The sequence below is a fragment of the Centruroides vittatus genome, unplaced genomic scaffold, assembly GCF_030686945.1.
Source record: "Centruroides vittatus isolate TY-2023 unplaced genomic scaffold, ASM3068694v2 contig_345, whole genome shotgun sequence".
NCBI lineage: Eukaryota > Metazoa > Arthropoda > Arachnida > Scorpiones > Buthidae > Centruroides > Centruroides vittatus.
Genome location: NW_027122170.1, coordinates 1,124,563 through 1,137,187, shown reverse-complemented (window position 1 = coordinate 1,137,187; position 12,625 = coordinate 1,124,563). Strand labels below are relative to the sequence as shown.

The window sequence follows — 12,625 nt, the reverse complement described above, 5'->3', positions numbered from 1 at the left end:
CCGGTCTCGAGAGAATTTATTCGATTTTAATAGAGAAAGAACTTCACTCGGCCACTAACGGACGAAATCGATTCGAATTCCATCCGTCCGAATGACTCGCCTTTTTAAATCGTCAATTATTAATGTCGATTTAATATTTATATTTTCTAGATACGGACGAAGACCCATAATTCTATTATCCGCGTGCTCGATGTCTATATGTAGTATTATTTGCATATTTTCCGCCAATTATTGGATGTTTACCATCGTCCGATTCCTAATATCGTTCTTCAGAGTCGGCATTTTTCTTCCTTACTTTGTGTTGAGTACGTATCATTTCTCATTTTTATAATTATTTATTTATTTTATGACTTTTTAATGCGTTTATAATACAAAAATATAGATTTAAAGACGACGAAAGAGGAATTTTAGTATAGAATGGGGAATTTTGGCATCTTCGAGATGCGAACGATAGACATTTAATCGCTTTTTAACGTTTGTTCGTCGATTTATTTTAGTGTCGGAAGTTTTAGACACGGAACATCGGAAATATATCGTCCTCGTCGACATGGCCATGTGGGGAACGAGTAAATTGATTCTCGCATCGATTACTTGGTTTTTGACGGAATGGAGATACTTACAGTTGATTTTTACGGTTCCTTCGATACTTCTTATACCTTTGTTACCGTAAGTAGAAACACGGTCGTCGAACGAAAGACGATTCGCGCCCGACGAGCGCCAAAAAGTATAGGCGAGATATTTTAAAGTACGCCTCTCGAGATAATTATTCCGGAGCCATTCCTCGATATTTATTAAGGAATGGTCTCGGTAAGGCCAGAAAGGTCCGCGTGGCCGGCCTTCGCCCACTACCTGCGGTCCGTGGTGTTTCTATTCGGCCGTCGGTTCTCCGAATTGTCTTTCGATTAATTGTAAACCTTGTTAATTTGCAACTTGTAACAGAATTTTTCCTTTCCAGATTAATTCCCGAATCGCCTAGATGGTTACTGACTCGAAGAGACGTGGGAAAAGCGAAAATCGTTCTGAAGAAAGCGATGAAAGCGAATAAGAAGAAAATTGAAAATTTAGACGAGATCGTCCAGACTCTTCTTAAAAGAATAAATTCGGTTTGTATAATGGTTTTCGGATAAAGAATTTCGTATTCAAATAATCAGCGCGACAAAATACGTTTAAAAACTTTGTAGCTATTGCTTAGCTCTTATCGTTTGCAATTCGTCATCGGAGGCGAGATCGGGTGTGAGGGGATCCCATCCGCAGTGCGAAATAACGGTTTTATTTATTTTAATCTTATGTTAAATTCAAATCTATAGAAAATTAGGAGGCTCGCGAATACGTCTTTATTAATGTCATAAATTGCCGGACCCGCGCTGTAAACAGAAATGTGTATTGTGAGAAATTCGAGTTTCGGGGATAACTTTAGCTCTGTTTTCCCCCGCCCTGACATTTCCGCTAGGAGGAGAACATTAGTTCTTAGCCGCTACGTCTAGGGTTGCCAATTTTCGGCTACACTGGCAACTAGATTCGGGTTAAAACTAGTCTCTTTAATAATTCAGATATTATTCTGTAAACAATTTTCGTTACGAGTATTTATAAAAGTATATTATTAAATTCGAGAGCCGGTGTTTATTTATTTAAAAATCATCAAACTCGTTAAACCGATGACCTTCCGATAAAATCCCGTGTTTCGTCACAGAGTTGTTATTACTTTTTTGATATAGATCGATGACGAACTTAACGATTTACATTAAGATTAAAGTGTTTTAAAAATTAAACTAATATTGTTTGATAAATATTAGGATGAAAATAAATCGAAAAATCCAACTTTAATGGACTTATTTCGCCATAAAATCGTACGAAACTTGACCGTAGTGATGTTCGTAATATGGTATGATATACTTTTCTTACTTCTTTTAATGTAAGAAAATGTTCGATTAAAGGGATTTTCTGTTTTCCAGGATATTTTCCGTTTTTGCTCTTTACGGTGTCACTTTTAGTTTAGAAACTGTTGGAGGAAGCGTCCAATTTTACCTGGTAATTACTGGATTAACTCAATTTCTAGGTATTATCTTCGTATACAAAGGATTACAGCACTTTGGAAGGAAGAAACCTTTGGTTATTTTCATGATTGTTGGAGGATTATGTTGTTTTATTACCATTTGTATACCTGGAAGTAAGCCATTTTGTTTCATTTTATTACATTTATGTTAAGTGGTAATCAAATTTATAATTATAATTACAAGCATTTATTACGTTTTGACGCGGGTGTATTTTTGTCGTTGAGAACACAGAGTATGACCTAAATGAGTATGGGCGCGATTTCAATTGCGAATGATCTCGATGAACTCGATAGACACGGAGCACGACCTCAGCGTAATGTTTGTAAATTTGCCGTGGAAGAACAAACCTACCTTAAGAAAAGCTATTACGAAGACAAATACAGTCGAGTCCGCATAAGTCGACACCCCAAGGGGAAGTGGAAATGTGTAGAGTTATCCGATATGACGACTAAAGCGAAGTTCGAAAAAAAACCACAAAACTTCAATTAATAAAATACAGTAGTATAGGCTTACAATACTTTGGGGTTTACTATAGATTACTAACTATGGAATTTCGGGACTTTGAGTATATATCTGAACTGAGGGGACCGAGACGAGTTCGACTGTACCTTACTTTTGAGCCGGAGGCAAAAAATAAGAAAGTTATCATACTTTTTTCGGGGACGTTGATGTAGATTGTATATTTTCTTTTTGTTTATCTATTATTATTTTATACATAAAAATACATAAAATGTTAAGGCATTTTTATTAATATGTGTATATATATTAATACTATTAATCTATTATTATATTATTAAATATATTAATTATATATGAATAAATAAATAGACTCCCCCTCCTGAAAAAAATGAGTTCGCACCACACGTGCGGAGTGAATTCGTGTTTTCGGAAGGGGATGACGACTTATCGGAGCGTGGGACGGCAAAAGTATGTCGACTTATCCAGTGGTGACGAGTTAAACGGTGTCGAGTAAACCAGAGTTTTTTTTTAACATTAGTGCCTATGTAAGTCGGCCGGGACCTCTCTATTAAGATGCGTAAAATGCCCGTAAAACTATAAAATTCTTTAATTAATCCACTGTTGTCTTCAAAATTCTGGCAAGCATTTTATATTAAAACACATTTAGTACTACAAATCTCTCTCTATATATATCAGTGGTTCCCAACCAGTGGTCCGCAAGAGCTAAAATATGGTCTGTGAAAGATTTAAAACTTTTATTTATTTTAAATTATTATTCCTACATTGATACAAACTGAATTTAATTTTGACTAAAAATGTTATGTTTTCTATTATAATAGTACTGTTAAAGCGTGTTACTCTTGAGTTTAACGATTACTTATGTTAAAAGTTTTGATGATGGCCTATGAAATAGGTCGAAAACGTTTGTTTTAAATTAAAGTTTCTCGGCAACGATAAAGGTGTTTGATTATTGTTTAATATTTTGCCAAGCACGTTCTATATAATGTTTTGATTAAAGTTTAATTTTAGATTGACACAGTTTATTCTTCTTAAACATTGTGGTCCCCGCTAACAACAATGAAACCAAAGCGGTCCCTGGTCAAAAAAGTTGGGAACCGCTGATATATATAAATCAATTCTTGTTGGTTTGTCCTTTATACAAATTATTCTTGAACCGATTTGGACTAAAGTTTGATGGGGAATACATAGATTCCGCGTCCTTTACATGCAGCGCCATCTTTTGGCAAAAATAATAAATAAATTCTAATTGTTTTTGGTTTAGTGATAGCCCCAGCAAAGTTTTGTTTTTTACAGTTACATTATTATAAATACTGTACTCGGATCGATAAACGCAAGTTTTAGTTACAAAGACCATTGTTTTTATCACACGCTCTCAATTCCATACCCCTCAAAACCCAGGCCGGATGGCCGAGAGGTCAAGGTTAGCAGCCTGGCGCCCGGGATCGAATCCGGACGGGTCGAAAAATCCCCAGGAATTTTTCGGGGGGTGGTCCGTCCGGATATGTCGGTCCCCGTCCTTCACCACCCGGCCGCCCCATTGTGGGCCTGGCCGAACCCATAATGGGCTTGCTATAAGAGGCCCTCTTAGTGCCCACTGGGTGGAAAGAGTTACAAAAAAAAAAAAAAAAAAAACACCCCAAAACCCGAGCAATGCCTGGCACACGTCGCTAGTCTATAATATTGTTAACTATATCTATAAATAAGAATTTTTGTTTGTTTATTCGCTATGCACTCCTAGACAGTTCGATAAATTGCTACGAAACTCGGTATTTAGATTAACTCGCTTCCAACATACATAATGGTGTGCATACCACTCCAAAACATTAATTAATATCTGTCTACATTGAATTTTTGGCTTTGCGTGTAGCGGCATCTGTTGGCAAAAAATTAGAAAAATAGACGATAAAAAATTTTATACAAAAAAAAGGATGTGACGTACATAGCATCACACCCCCTGCTGTTTTTGGAGACAAAATGTAAACAAATGTAAATCCCTTGATTTATTCGTTTCTTAAGCTCTAATTAGCTGCTGCGTAATAAAAGAAAATAAGTAAATAATCGCTAATAACATCGATTATTTCGATTGTTGTAATAATAGTTTTCCATAATCGGTATTCCGTTTTCCGAAGACTATGTACAGTATTCTAAAAGACTTTCGGTATCTGAAGTCTCAGCAATGATATAGTACATTTATTTACTTTATTACAGCTTATTATTTATTCCTAGGAATAAATAATAAGCACTATTGAACTGTAACCTCTAAATTGAAATGACACTATTTCTAGGATAGTGCCATTCAATGTTCCCTCTAAGCTGCGCGGCCTCGCACTGCTCAGATTGTTGCCGCGCAGGGAGCATGCACACTGATTTGAATTGATGTTTACTTATTTCTCACTCTGTCTGCAACATGATCATTGCTACCTATATTCCGATTAAATACATTAAATCATTGGCCAAAGATAATATTTTGTGGGGAAGTATGTTTTAAAATGAATTTTAATCTCTACTTTATAATTAATTATTTTAATTTTTATAGGAAAAAATAAGATTTTATATATATATGCTCAGAAAAATTTTTTGATGAGAATCTGCTCAGCAAAAATTTTTTTTGCTCAGAAAAGTATATTTTCCGCTCATCTACCAAAAAACTTAGAGGGAACATTGCCATTTCAATTTAGAGGTTACAGTTCTAACAAAGAACCTTCGCGATCATTTATACCCGGACAATGCGTTATATTATTACTTTGATGAATACCACATAGCATTCACCAGCGTGAAGTGGAAACTGTTGTTGGTTGTGAGTTGGCACATTGCAGTTTTCGGGTTTTCTTCGGATTATTAACACCTAAACAGGGGCCAATTACCCATAAAACTCCTCTCGGGAGGTATCACCCACGTGTCGCGTTGACTTAACCGAATAAACCAATCTAATTGCAATAAATTATCTATAAACTTTCCATTTACGAGGACATACTTCCAATGTAGCTTATGGGCATTCCGATAATGTTCTTAAAATGGTTTTTACTTCGTACATTTTTGAAATTTGCGGTTAATAACGCCAGACGTAGCAATTACTGCGAGGAATAGCTTATAAATCCGGTGGTAACAGCTAGTTTTCTATATAACAAAATAATACGTGTTGTTCCGCTCGAAAGTATCCAATTTGATTGACTATAAAAATTAACGATTAAATAACAAGTTCACTAAATATTTTATACGAGAGAAAATCTCTCAAAATTTCGTAAAAAAATCATCACGTCTCTGCCCGTTCCAGCAGTCATAGTGACAACCTGAAGGCGATAGGCAATTTCCTGCAATTCGCTGCAGCATGTCCTGTCTCGTAGTGGCAATGGTTACTGCGAGATACGCGGAGGGTCAGGGGTTAATCCTTCCCGACCACTTAGTTAGACTATACTGCACAGGTTGGTAAAACCCGATCTTCTTGTCGGTTGGATGGCTTAGGAGGGCAAAAAGTGAGTGGGGAGGTCGCGAGCACGTGGACAGGAGTCTTTTTGGTGGCTAAGACAGGACTACTTGAACAATTAACAAAAGAACGTTTATTATACACTAAACCTACGATACATATTGCTAAACCTAAGATTATATGCGGTTACACGAGGTTACAGATACACTCCTACGGAACGGCGTGGCAGAAGATTCTATCGGCTTGCGTGCTGACCTACCGACCTAGCTCTGTCGCTACTTCGGCGGAGAGAGAGTTTACAAGACTTTGTAGCTACCTCGAAATTCGATGTTCACAGTAGATGACGTTTGTAAGTTCGCCGAAATGGGGGGAGTTTTTATTCCCAACCGTCGGGATGGCTAAGGGCTATTCGCATGTGGGTGGCGGTTTTGAGGAGGCAGAAAAACAAGCGTTTCACATAGAAACCGTTTATTTTAGTCGAAAATGCTTACATAAATTTAGCAATGGTCCTTGAGTTCAGAGCTTTAGGTTGTTTTCGGTTTCGGTCTGGTCCTACGCTGGAGGGGCCCCGTAGCAACGTCGAGTTAAAAGTTCGAAATTCTGAAGAGACGGTGCACAAAAGATGAACGGAAACACTACTATTGGAGGTAAAGAACACAACAGGTAGTCTAGAGGAAGCTCTTCTGTCCTTGACATCGGAGGCTTTATAATTTTCTCGGGATCGAATCATCGCTAATTGGTTAACTCTTCTCCTCCTCGCTTCCCAATTGGTTTCCCACTTGTCTCCAGGTGTAAATGGAGCTTCGTTAGGTCGCAGGAAAGGTCGACAAGAGAAGGTTTATCCGACACCGTCTTTTAGACTATGATCGCGTTTAATTGTTGACTACGACACCAACGCTCATTTTGATATATATATATATATATATTCAGGTTTCGTTTTGCTTTCTAAACTGCGTCTTAATTTTTAAGATTTTTCTTTCTAAATTTTCTTTACCTAAAATTTTGTTTTTCCCGTTACTCTTTATGAGCGTCGACATCAAAGTCCGGTGTCGCCGACTCGACACTTATAAAAGTTATCATTTCGCGGTTTGACTTAACAAACTTGTACATATCCCTTTTGGGAGTTTATTTCCGGGCCTCACACGTTCGTTCGATCGGAGAGAGTTGGGTCTTCTTTCTATCGACTTCTTGAGCCGGGACGGTCCGTTCGTGGAGGTCCGTCGAACTTGGCACCTAGTCGCTAATTCATTGATTCGACTTCCTATGAGACGACCGCCCGGAATTTCGATGTCTCCATCTTTTATGCCCGATGCCTGGGAAAATGATCGTGTGATCGACTATTGACGAGTCGAAGGTTAATTCCCAGCATAAGTTTCTTCCGTGATGTTAAATTACAGCTGCCCCTCTTTCACAACGAGACGTTTTCTTTTTGACATCTTATTGTTAAAATTCCTCTCCATTTGTTTAGAGAGAACGTCATTCGGCCCGTTTTAATGCCGTGTTTTTTTTCTAACAATCGCTTTAGGAAATAAATTTACAAAGTCGGAATTTTTGGGCGATATTCGCTCATTTCCCCGCTCAGGCCCGCAGAGAGACCCGCGGGCTCACATTACGATGATGCACTTGCAAAAATCCCGAAGGTCTCTGACCGAAGTTGCACCGACCACATCTTTCACGTAATCCCACAGAAAGAAATGTCAAATCGGGAGATCTTGGCGGCCACGCTAACGCGCATACCAGACCACAACCTGCACTTTTTCCCGTAGCAAAGCCATAATTTCTAAACATAAACTTCTGCGCCATTTTTGCCGAATGAACAAAATTCTATAAAACTCGATGAGTTTCCCATCAGATTCTTACTTTTATATATTTTAAATCATTCATTTTTTATGGTGAAATAAAATCGGGTTCTTTCGAGCAGAACACCCCGTACTTTAACTGCCAACTTAAAAAATCAAATGTAACGAGAAATTTTTAGTCACATTTTTAATTTATTTAATTTAAAATATATTGTGAGAATCGGGAGTTTGATGGGGAACATTTTTATACTTTTAAAAGAGATTTTTAGTCAATATTTTAGAATTTTTTAAAGCTGTAAGAAGATAGAAAGTTTATCTTTCTCGTCATCTTCACGCTTCCTGCGAATCATTAGAGAAGTGACTTTGTTCTTTCAGAAGTGAAAGTAACACTTTGTAGTTTCCTTAGGAACAGAATACGAAAGGAATCGTGGACAATCTCCATTGGTCCACTGATTCTATATACGAGATGAAGATCACCTCTTTAACGCCCTTTTAGTCACGTACAGCCACGCTTCTAGCCATAGGCTATAGTTAGTCCTTTGATTAAGTTCCCACCTTATGTTTGGCGTATCGATCCCATTAGGAAAGAATGATGAGAGAAGTCTTTCCGTTTCCAGTAAAGGTTCTCGCAAATACATCTCCAGATAGGAATAATAATTACTGTAAGCTCTCTCCGTATTAGTAATTTTGAACCAAGTATCGTTTATTCGTTTCATTATTTTCTTTGAAATAACAAATGATTGTCTTATTAGCTATCATTTCGTTGATATATATAAAATTCTTACCTATTCTTTATATTTTTGTATAAATAAATATAGTTGATTCAAAAATTCCTCTCCCGAATGGTGTTAGATGATTGTCACGACTCCATTGCTAAAGGAAAAGTATTAGGTACAAGGGCAAGCCACTACTAATTTGAGATGGAAAGCGTATTGTCAGATCGGGGCCGAGACTCTAATTTGAATGGTTTAAGTTTAAAATAGGAGACCGAGAGATGGCGAAATCCCGTCTGTCAGGAGCCTGGCACAAGTTAGAATAGTTAGTTTTGTATAAGAATATCTTATTTTCCAGTGGCGTGCCGTCATTGGAAGCGGTGGAAGCGCCGCTTCCTTTGTATTTTTTTTTAAAAAATAAATACATATTGTGCGATTATTTTCATATAATTGAAATTAATATTTTATTCTAACAACATTACGTATCTTTTACAAATTTCTATACTATATGTGAAAAAAACGATAAGATCGCTATTGTATAATCGAATATCAGTGGCGGAATGGAAGCGCCGTATTGTCAGCTTCCAAACAGCCAGATTATACTCATTCGCGCATGCGCTTTACAGAGCACCAACCTCACCCGGTTTAGCTGGTGGAACTACACACGTGTAACGCTTCCAATTCTATCCGGGACCGGTCCTGGGCTGTTAGCCGCCTACCTGCTAGATATTCGGCCGCCCTCGCCCCATTATGTGAATCACGAGCAGATATATAACTTAACCCAACCGATAAGAGTTTACTGGTATATTTTTATGATAGTTCTGTATAGTTGACAAAAGTTTAAAAAAAAATCCATTAAAATATTTGATATTTTTATTCCGCTCAACCGTTTTTTATATTACTTACTGATTTCGATGTTAAACCGGTGATATTACGATTTCGTACGTCCCATCTATAAGGGGATGAAGAAAAAAACGTGTAGAAATCTTGTACGATGTTAAAAAATTAACTGTTGTTTGGCAGCATCATTTACAACCAAATTTAATGAACGAGACGCGCAAGGTACAAAAAACCTCCAGATTCATTTTCCTTAAATTTACGATTTATGTATCCGTTGTCAAAAAATTTGTCTTTCCACTTTTTTCCCAAGACTAGAAATATTCGGGTACAAAGTAACCGGTTTCGACTTATTTCTACTTCGGAAGTAATTAAATAATTAAGAGATTAGGGAATTGGGGACACGAATAAAACCCTGCCGAAACAGCCGGAATTTTACCTGAACAAAAGCTTAGCCCAACCAATCTCTAGCCGAGTACAGTGGGGACCGATTTCTTCGTAATGGTAGATAATAAAGACAGAAATTTTTCCACTTCGGCGAGAGTGACCGAAAAGTCGTAAATTTTGGAAATTTCCGTGGACCCCGGTCCTAAAACGAATTAGTTAGAAAACAAACGACGGGCAATCCGTTAAGTTTAACGTATTTAGATTTTTACGGCTATGGCGAGAAACGTTTAAAATGTACAACAACCCCGTCGCCTCCTTTGGGGTATACGAGTGACGCGACAAAAGAGGCATTCGACGTCGACCGGTATCGGCGCCCTCGGGATTTGGCAGCCCGCGCGCGCGCACCTACCGGGACCGAGTCCATTAGTCACTCGTAGGGAGCTATTTGACTAAGCGGATTGTTTTAAGATTTAAAAAGTAAAGAAGATTTTATGTTATTTTTACGTACGTTTCTTTACAAAGCTGTATTTAATTATAATTTTCTCTAAAAGTATATTCGTACAATTGAAGAATACGGTACCAGGTACGAGTATGTACTGTACATCCACCACCGCACATTTTATTTCACCGAGTAAGTTTTTATTATCTTATTTATAATTTTAGCCCTTATATCGTGGCTAGCGATTCGGAATGTAATTGTGATATTAAAAATACATTTAGAGAAGTCTACGGTTTTTACTGGCTTATCGAACAAACGATACGAATGAAACCGAGATCACACTGACGCGCAATTAACCGATTGCTCCCGGAAGTCGACTTCTCGCAGAAACCGGCTTCCCTATCATCAAATGTCACGGCACGCCGCTGTTATTTTCTATTTCGTCCGAGTGATATTATTTTAGAGGAGGGAGCTTACGATCCAAAAATGGAAGTGGGCATTAAACGAATTTAAAAGGATTAAAATAACGCGACTTCGATTTTCACCCCGATTAACGTATACGGTTAATCGGGGCCTCCCGCCTCTAAGGCAGGGGTGTCAAACTCAAACTACTTAAGTGCCAATTTTTTGTTTGGAGTATGACAGCGGGCCAAATGTTTTTAGCTTTTGTAGCCAAAAATTTTCTAAAAAGTAGCTCAAAATTAGCCGACTCAAAAAACTGCTTTTTAATAACCCGAGATTTGACAATAAATTTAAAAACACCATTTATACTTTTCCAGCGATAACTTTAATCGCGGAACAAACATTTTCGGCCAATTTACGGGCCCGAAGCGGGTCTGTAAACCGATCCGAAAATAAGGATTGAAAAACTCAAAATACAAGAATAATCTGTAATTTACTAATATTTCGAAAACACTCATTTTATATGCAAAATAGCGCGAATATGTAATGATCTCGCAAATAAATTATCTTGCAAAAACGAACTTTAATTTGAAATTCAAAAGATGAAATACAGAAAACATAATGTAAATAAGAAATTAAACATAAAAATAAATCAAATAAAATAAATAACTAAGTAATACGAATAAATAAAAATAACAACGATAATAATTAAGTTCGACAACTTTGTTTATTAAGTATTATTTGCTTAAGTACAAAGTATCGCATTTTCTTTCGCTATCGAGATAATAAAATATAAACGAATAGCATTATCGAATTTATGTCGCCGGCCGCGAGTAATTGTCGCGCGGGCCGGTCGCGTCACCCCCGCTCCAAGGTTTCCTATTTGTTCTCATTTTTCGTCTTCTAACTCCGTTCTCCGGATAAAGGAAACGCAGACAGCGGACGGTGGGAATTCATAGGTCTACGATTTTTTTTCAAATTGCGGCACAAATATATTTTAAGATTTACAATTTACGAACTGAATTTTTATTATTTTCCGCACTCGGAGCTAGACCTACTTAAAATCAGTAACACAAAAAACCTTTCGCGCGTTGTTTCTAGTAGTTTAATCGCTGAGTACAAACATTTTCGGCCGTTTCGAACGGCCTTCTTCGGGTACAATAAGGTCCGTCGGACCGTCGGTTAGCGGATATTTACGCGACGTCGGTGTTTACGAAGGTTTTTTCTTACACGCGACGTCATTGCTAAGAAAGTTTAAACGGTACCGACGTTGTAAATAATCTTTTGAGTTTAACCGAGATGCGCGAACGACTGTCGACAGTCGTTCGATCGACGTCGTCGGTCGACAATCGACGGGCTCGACGAGGTCGGATCGCTATTACCGTATTAAAAGCAACGGCGGAGACGCAGATTGGCTCTGCCCCGCGTGGCATCACTCCTCGATAACCTCGTAAATTAAATAGGCCAATCCACCCTCGTCGAGCCCGTTCTAAATTTATCTCTTTTTTATTTCCAGTTTTAACAATTATCTTATCGTCGATAGTCATTCGCGCGTCAAAAGATATTTAACAATGTCGATATCGTTTAAACTTTCTTAGCAACGACGTCGCGTGTAAGAAGAAACCTTCGTAAACACCGACGTCGCGTAAATATCCGCTAACCGACCTTAACGTACCCGGAGAAGGCCATTCGAAACGGCCGAAAACGTTCGCACTTACTCGTTAGTGATTAAACTGCTAGAAACGCAGCGCGAAAGGTTTTTTGTGTTACCGAATTTTTATTGTCGCAAATGGCCAGATATCGAAATTAATGGAATAAATATTAAAAATCACAAATTCTTTACATTCTTTTTGAAGGTTTCTCCGATTCGGACGATTGGCAAGCATCGGAGTCCAAAGTTTCCGATTAAATCCAAGAATTCCGAACCGAAGTCTCCGAGAGTAGAATTTAAGTAGAGAAAACTCTGTTCGAGTTACCGGATTGTTCCGAATTCAATTCTTCTCGGATTCGAAATATTTTCGAGATTTCGATCCAATCCGAAGTTTCGAGAGAACTCTGTTAAGTTACTGGATTTTTCTCGAAATTCTTCT

At 37.7% G+C, this 12,625-nt stretch overlaps 1 protein-coding gene across 3 annotated transcripts in view; it reads left to right on the top strand.

Moving 5' to 3' along the window:
* LOC136974204 (solute carrier family 22 member 3-like) overlaps positions 1-12,625 on the top strand; it is a 37,141-nt gene that overhangs the window by 23,096 nt on the left and 1,420 nt on the right. For all 3 annotated transcript variants that reach the window (XM_067269026.1, XM_067269025.1, XM_067269024.1), the window contains exons 4-8: positions 151-305; positions 498-666; positions 956-1,103; positions 1,794-1,882; positions 1,953-2,167. In XM_067269026.1, the coding sequence (XP_067125127.1) occupies positions 151-305; positions 498-666; positions 956-1,103; positions 1,794-1,882; positions 1,953-2,167 (776 nt within the window). The remainder of the gene's footprint in view (positions 1-150; positions 306-497; positions 667-955; positions 1,104-1,793; positions 1,883-1,952; positions 2,168-12,625) is intronic.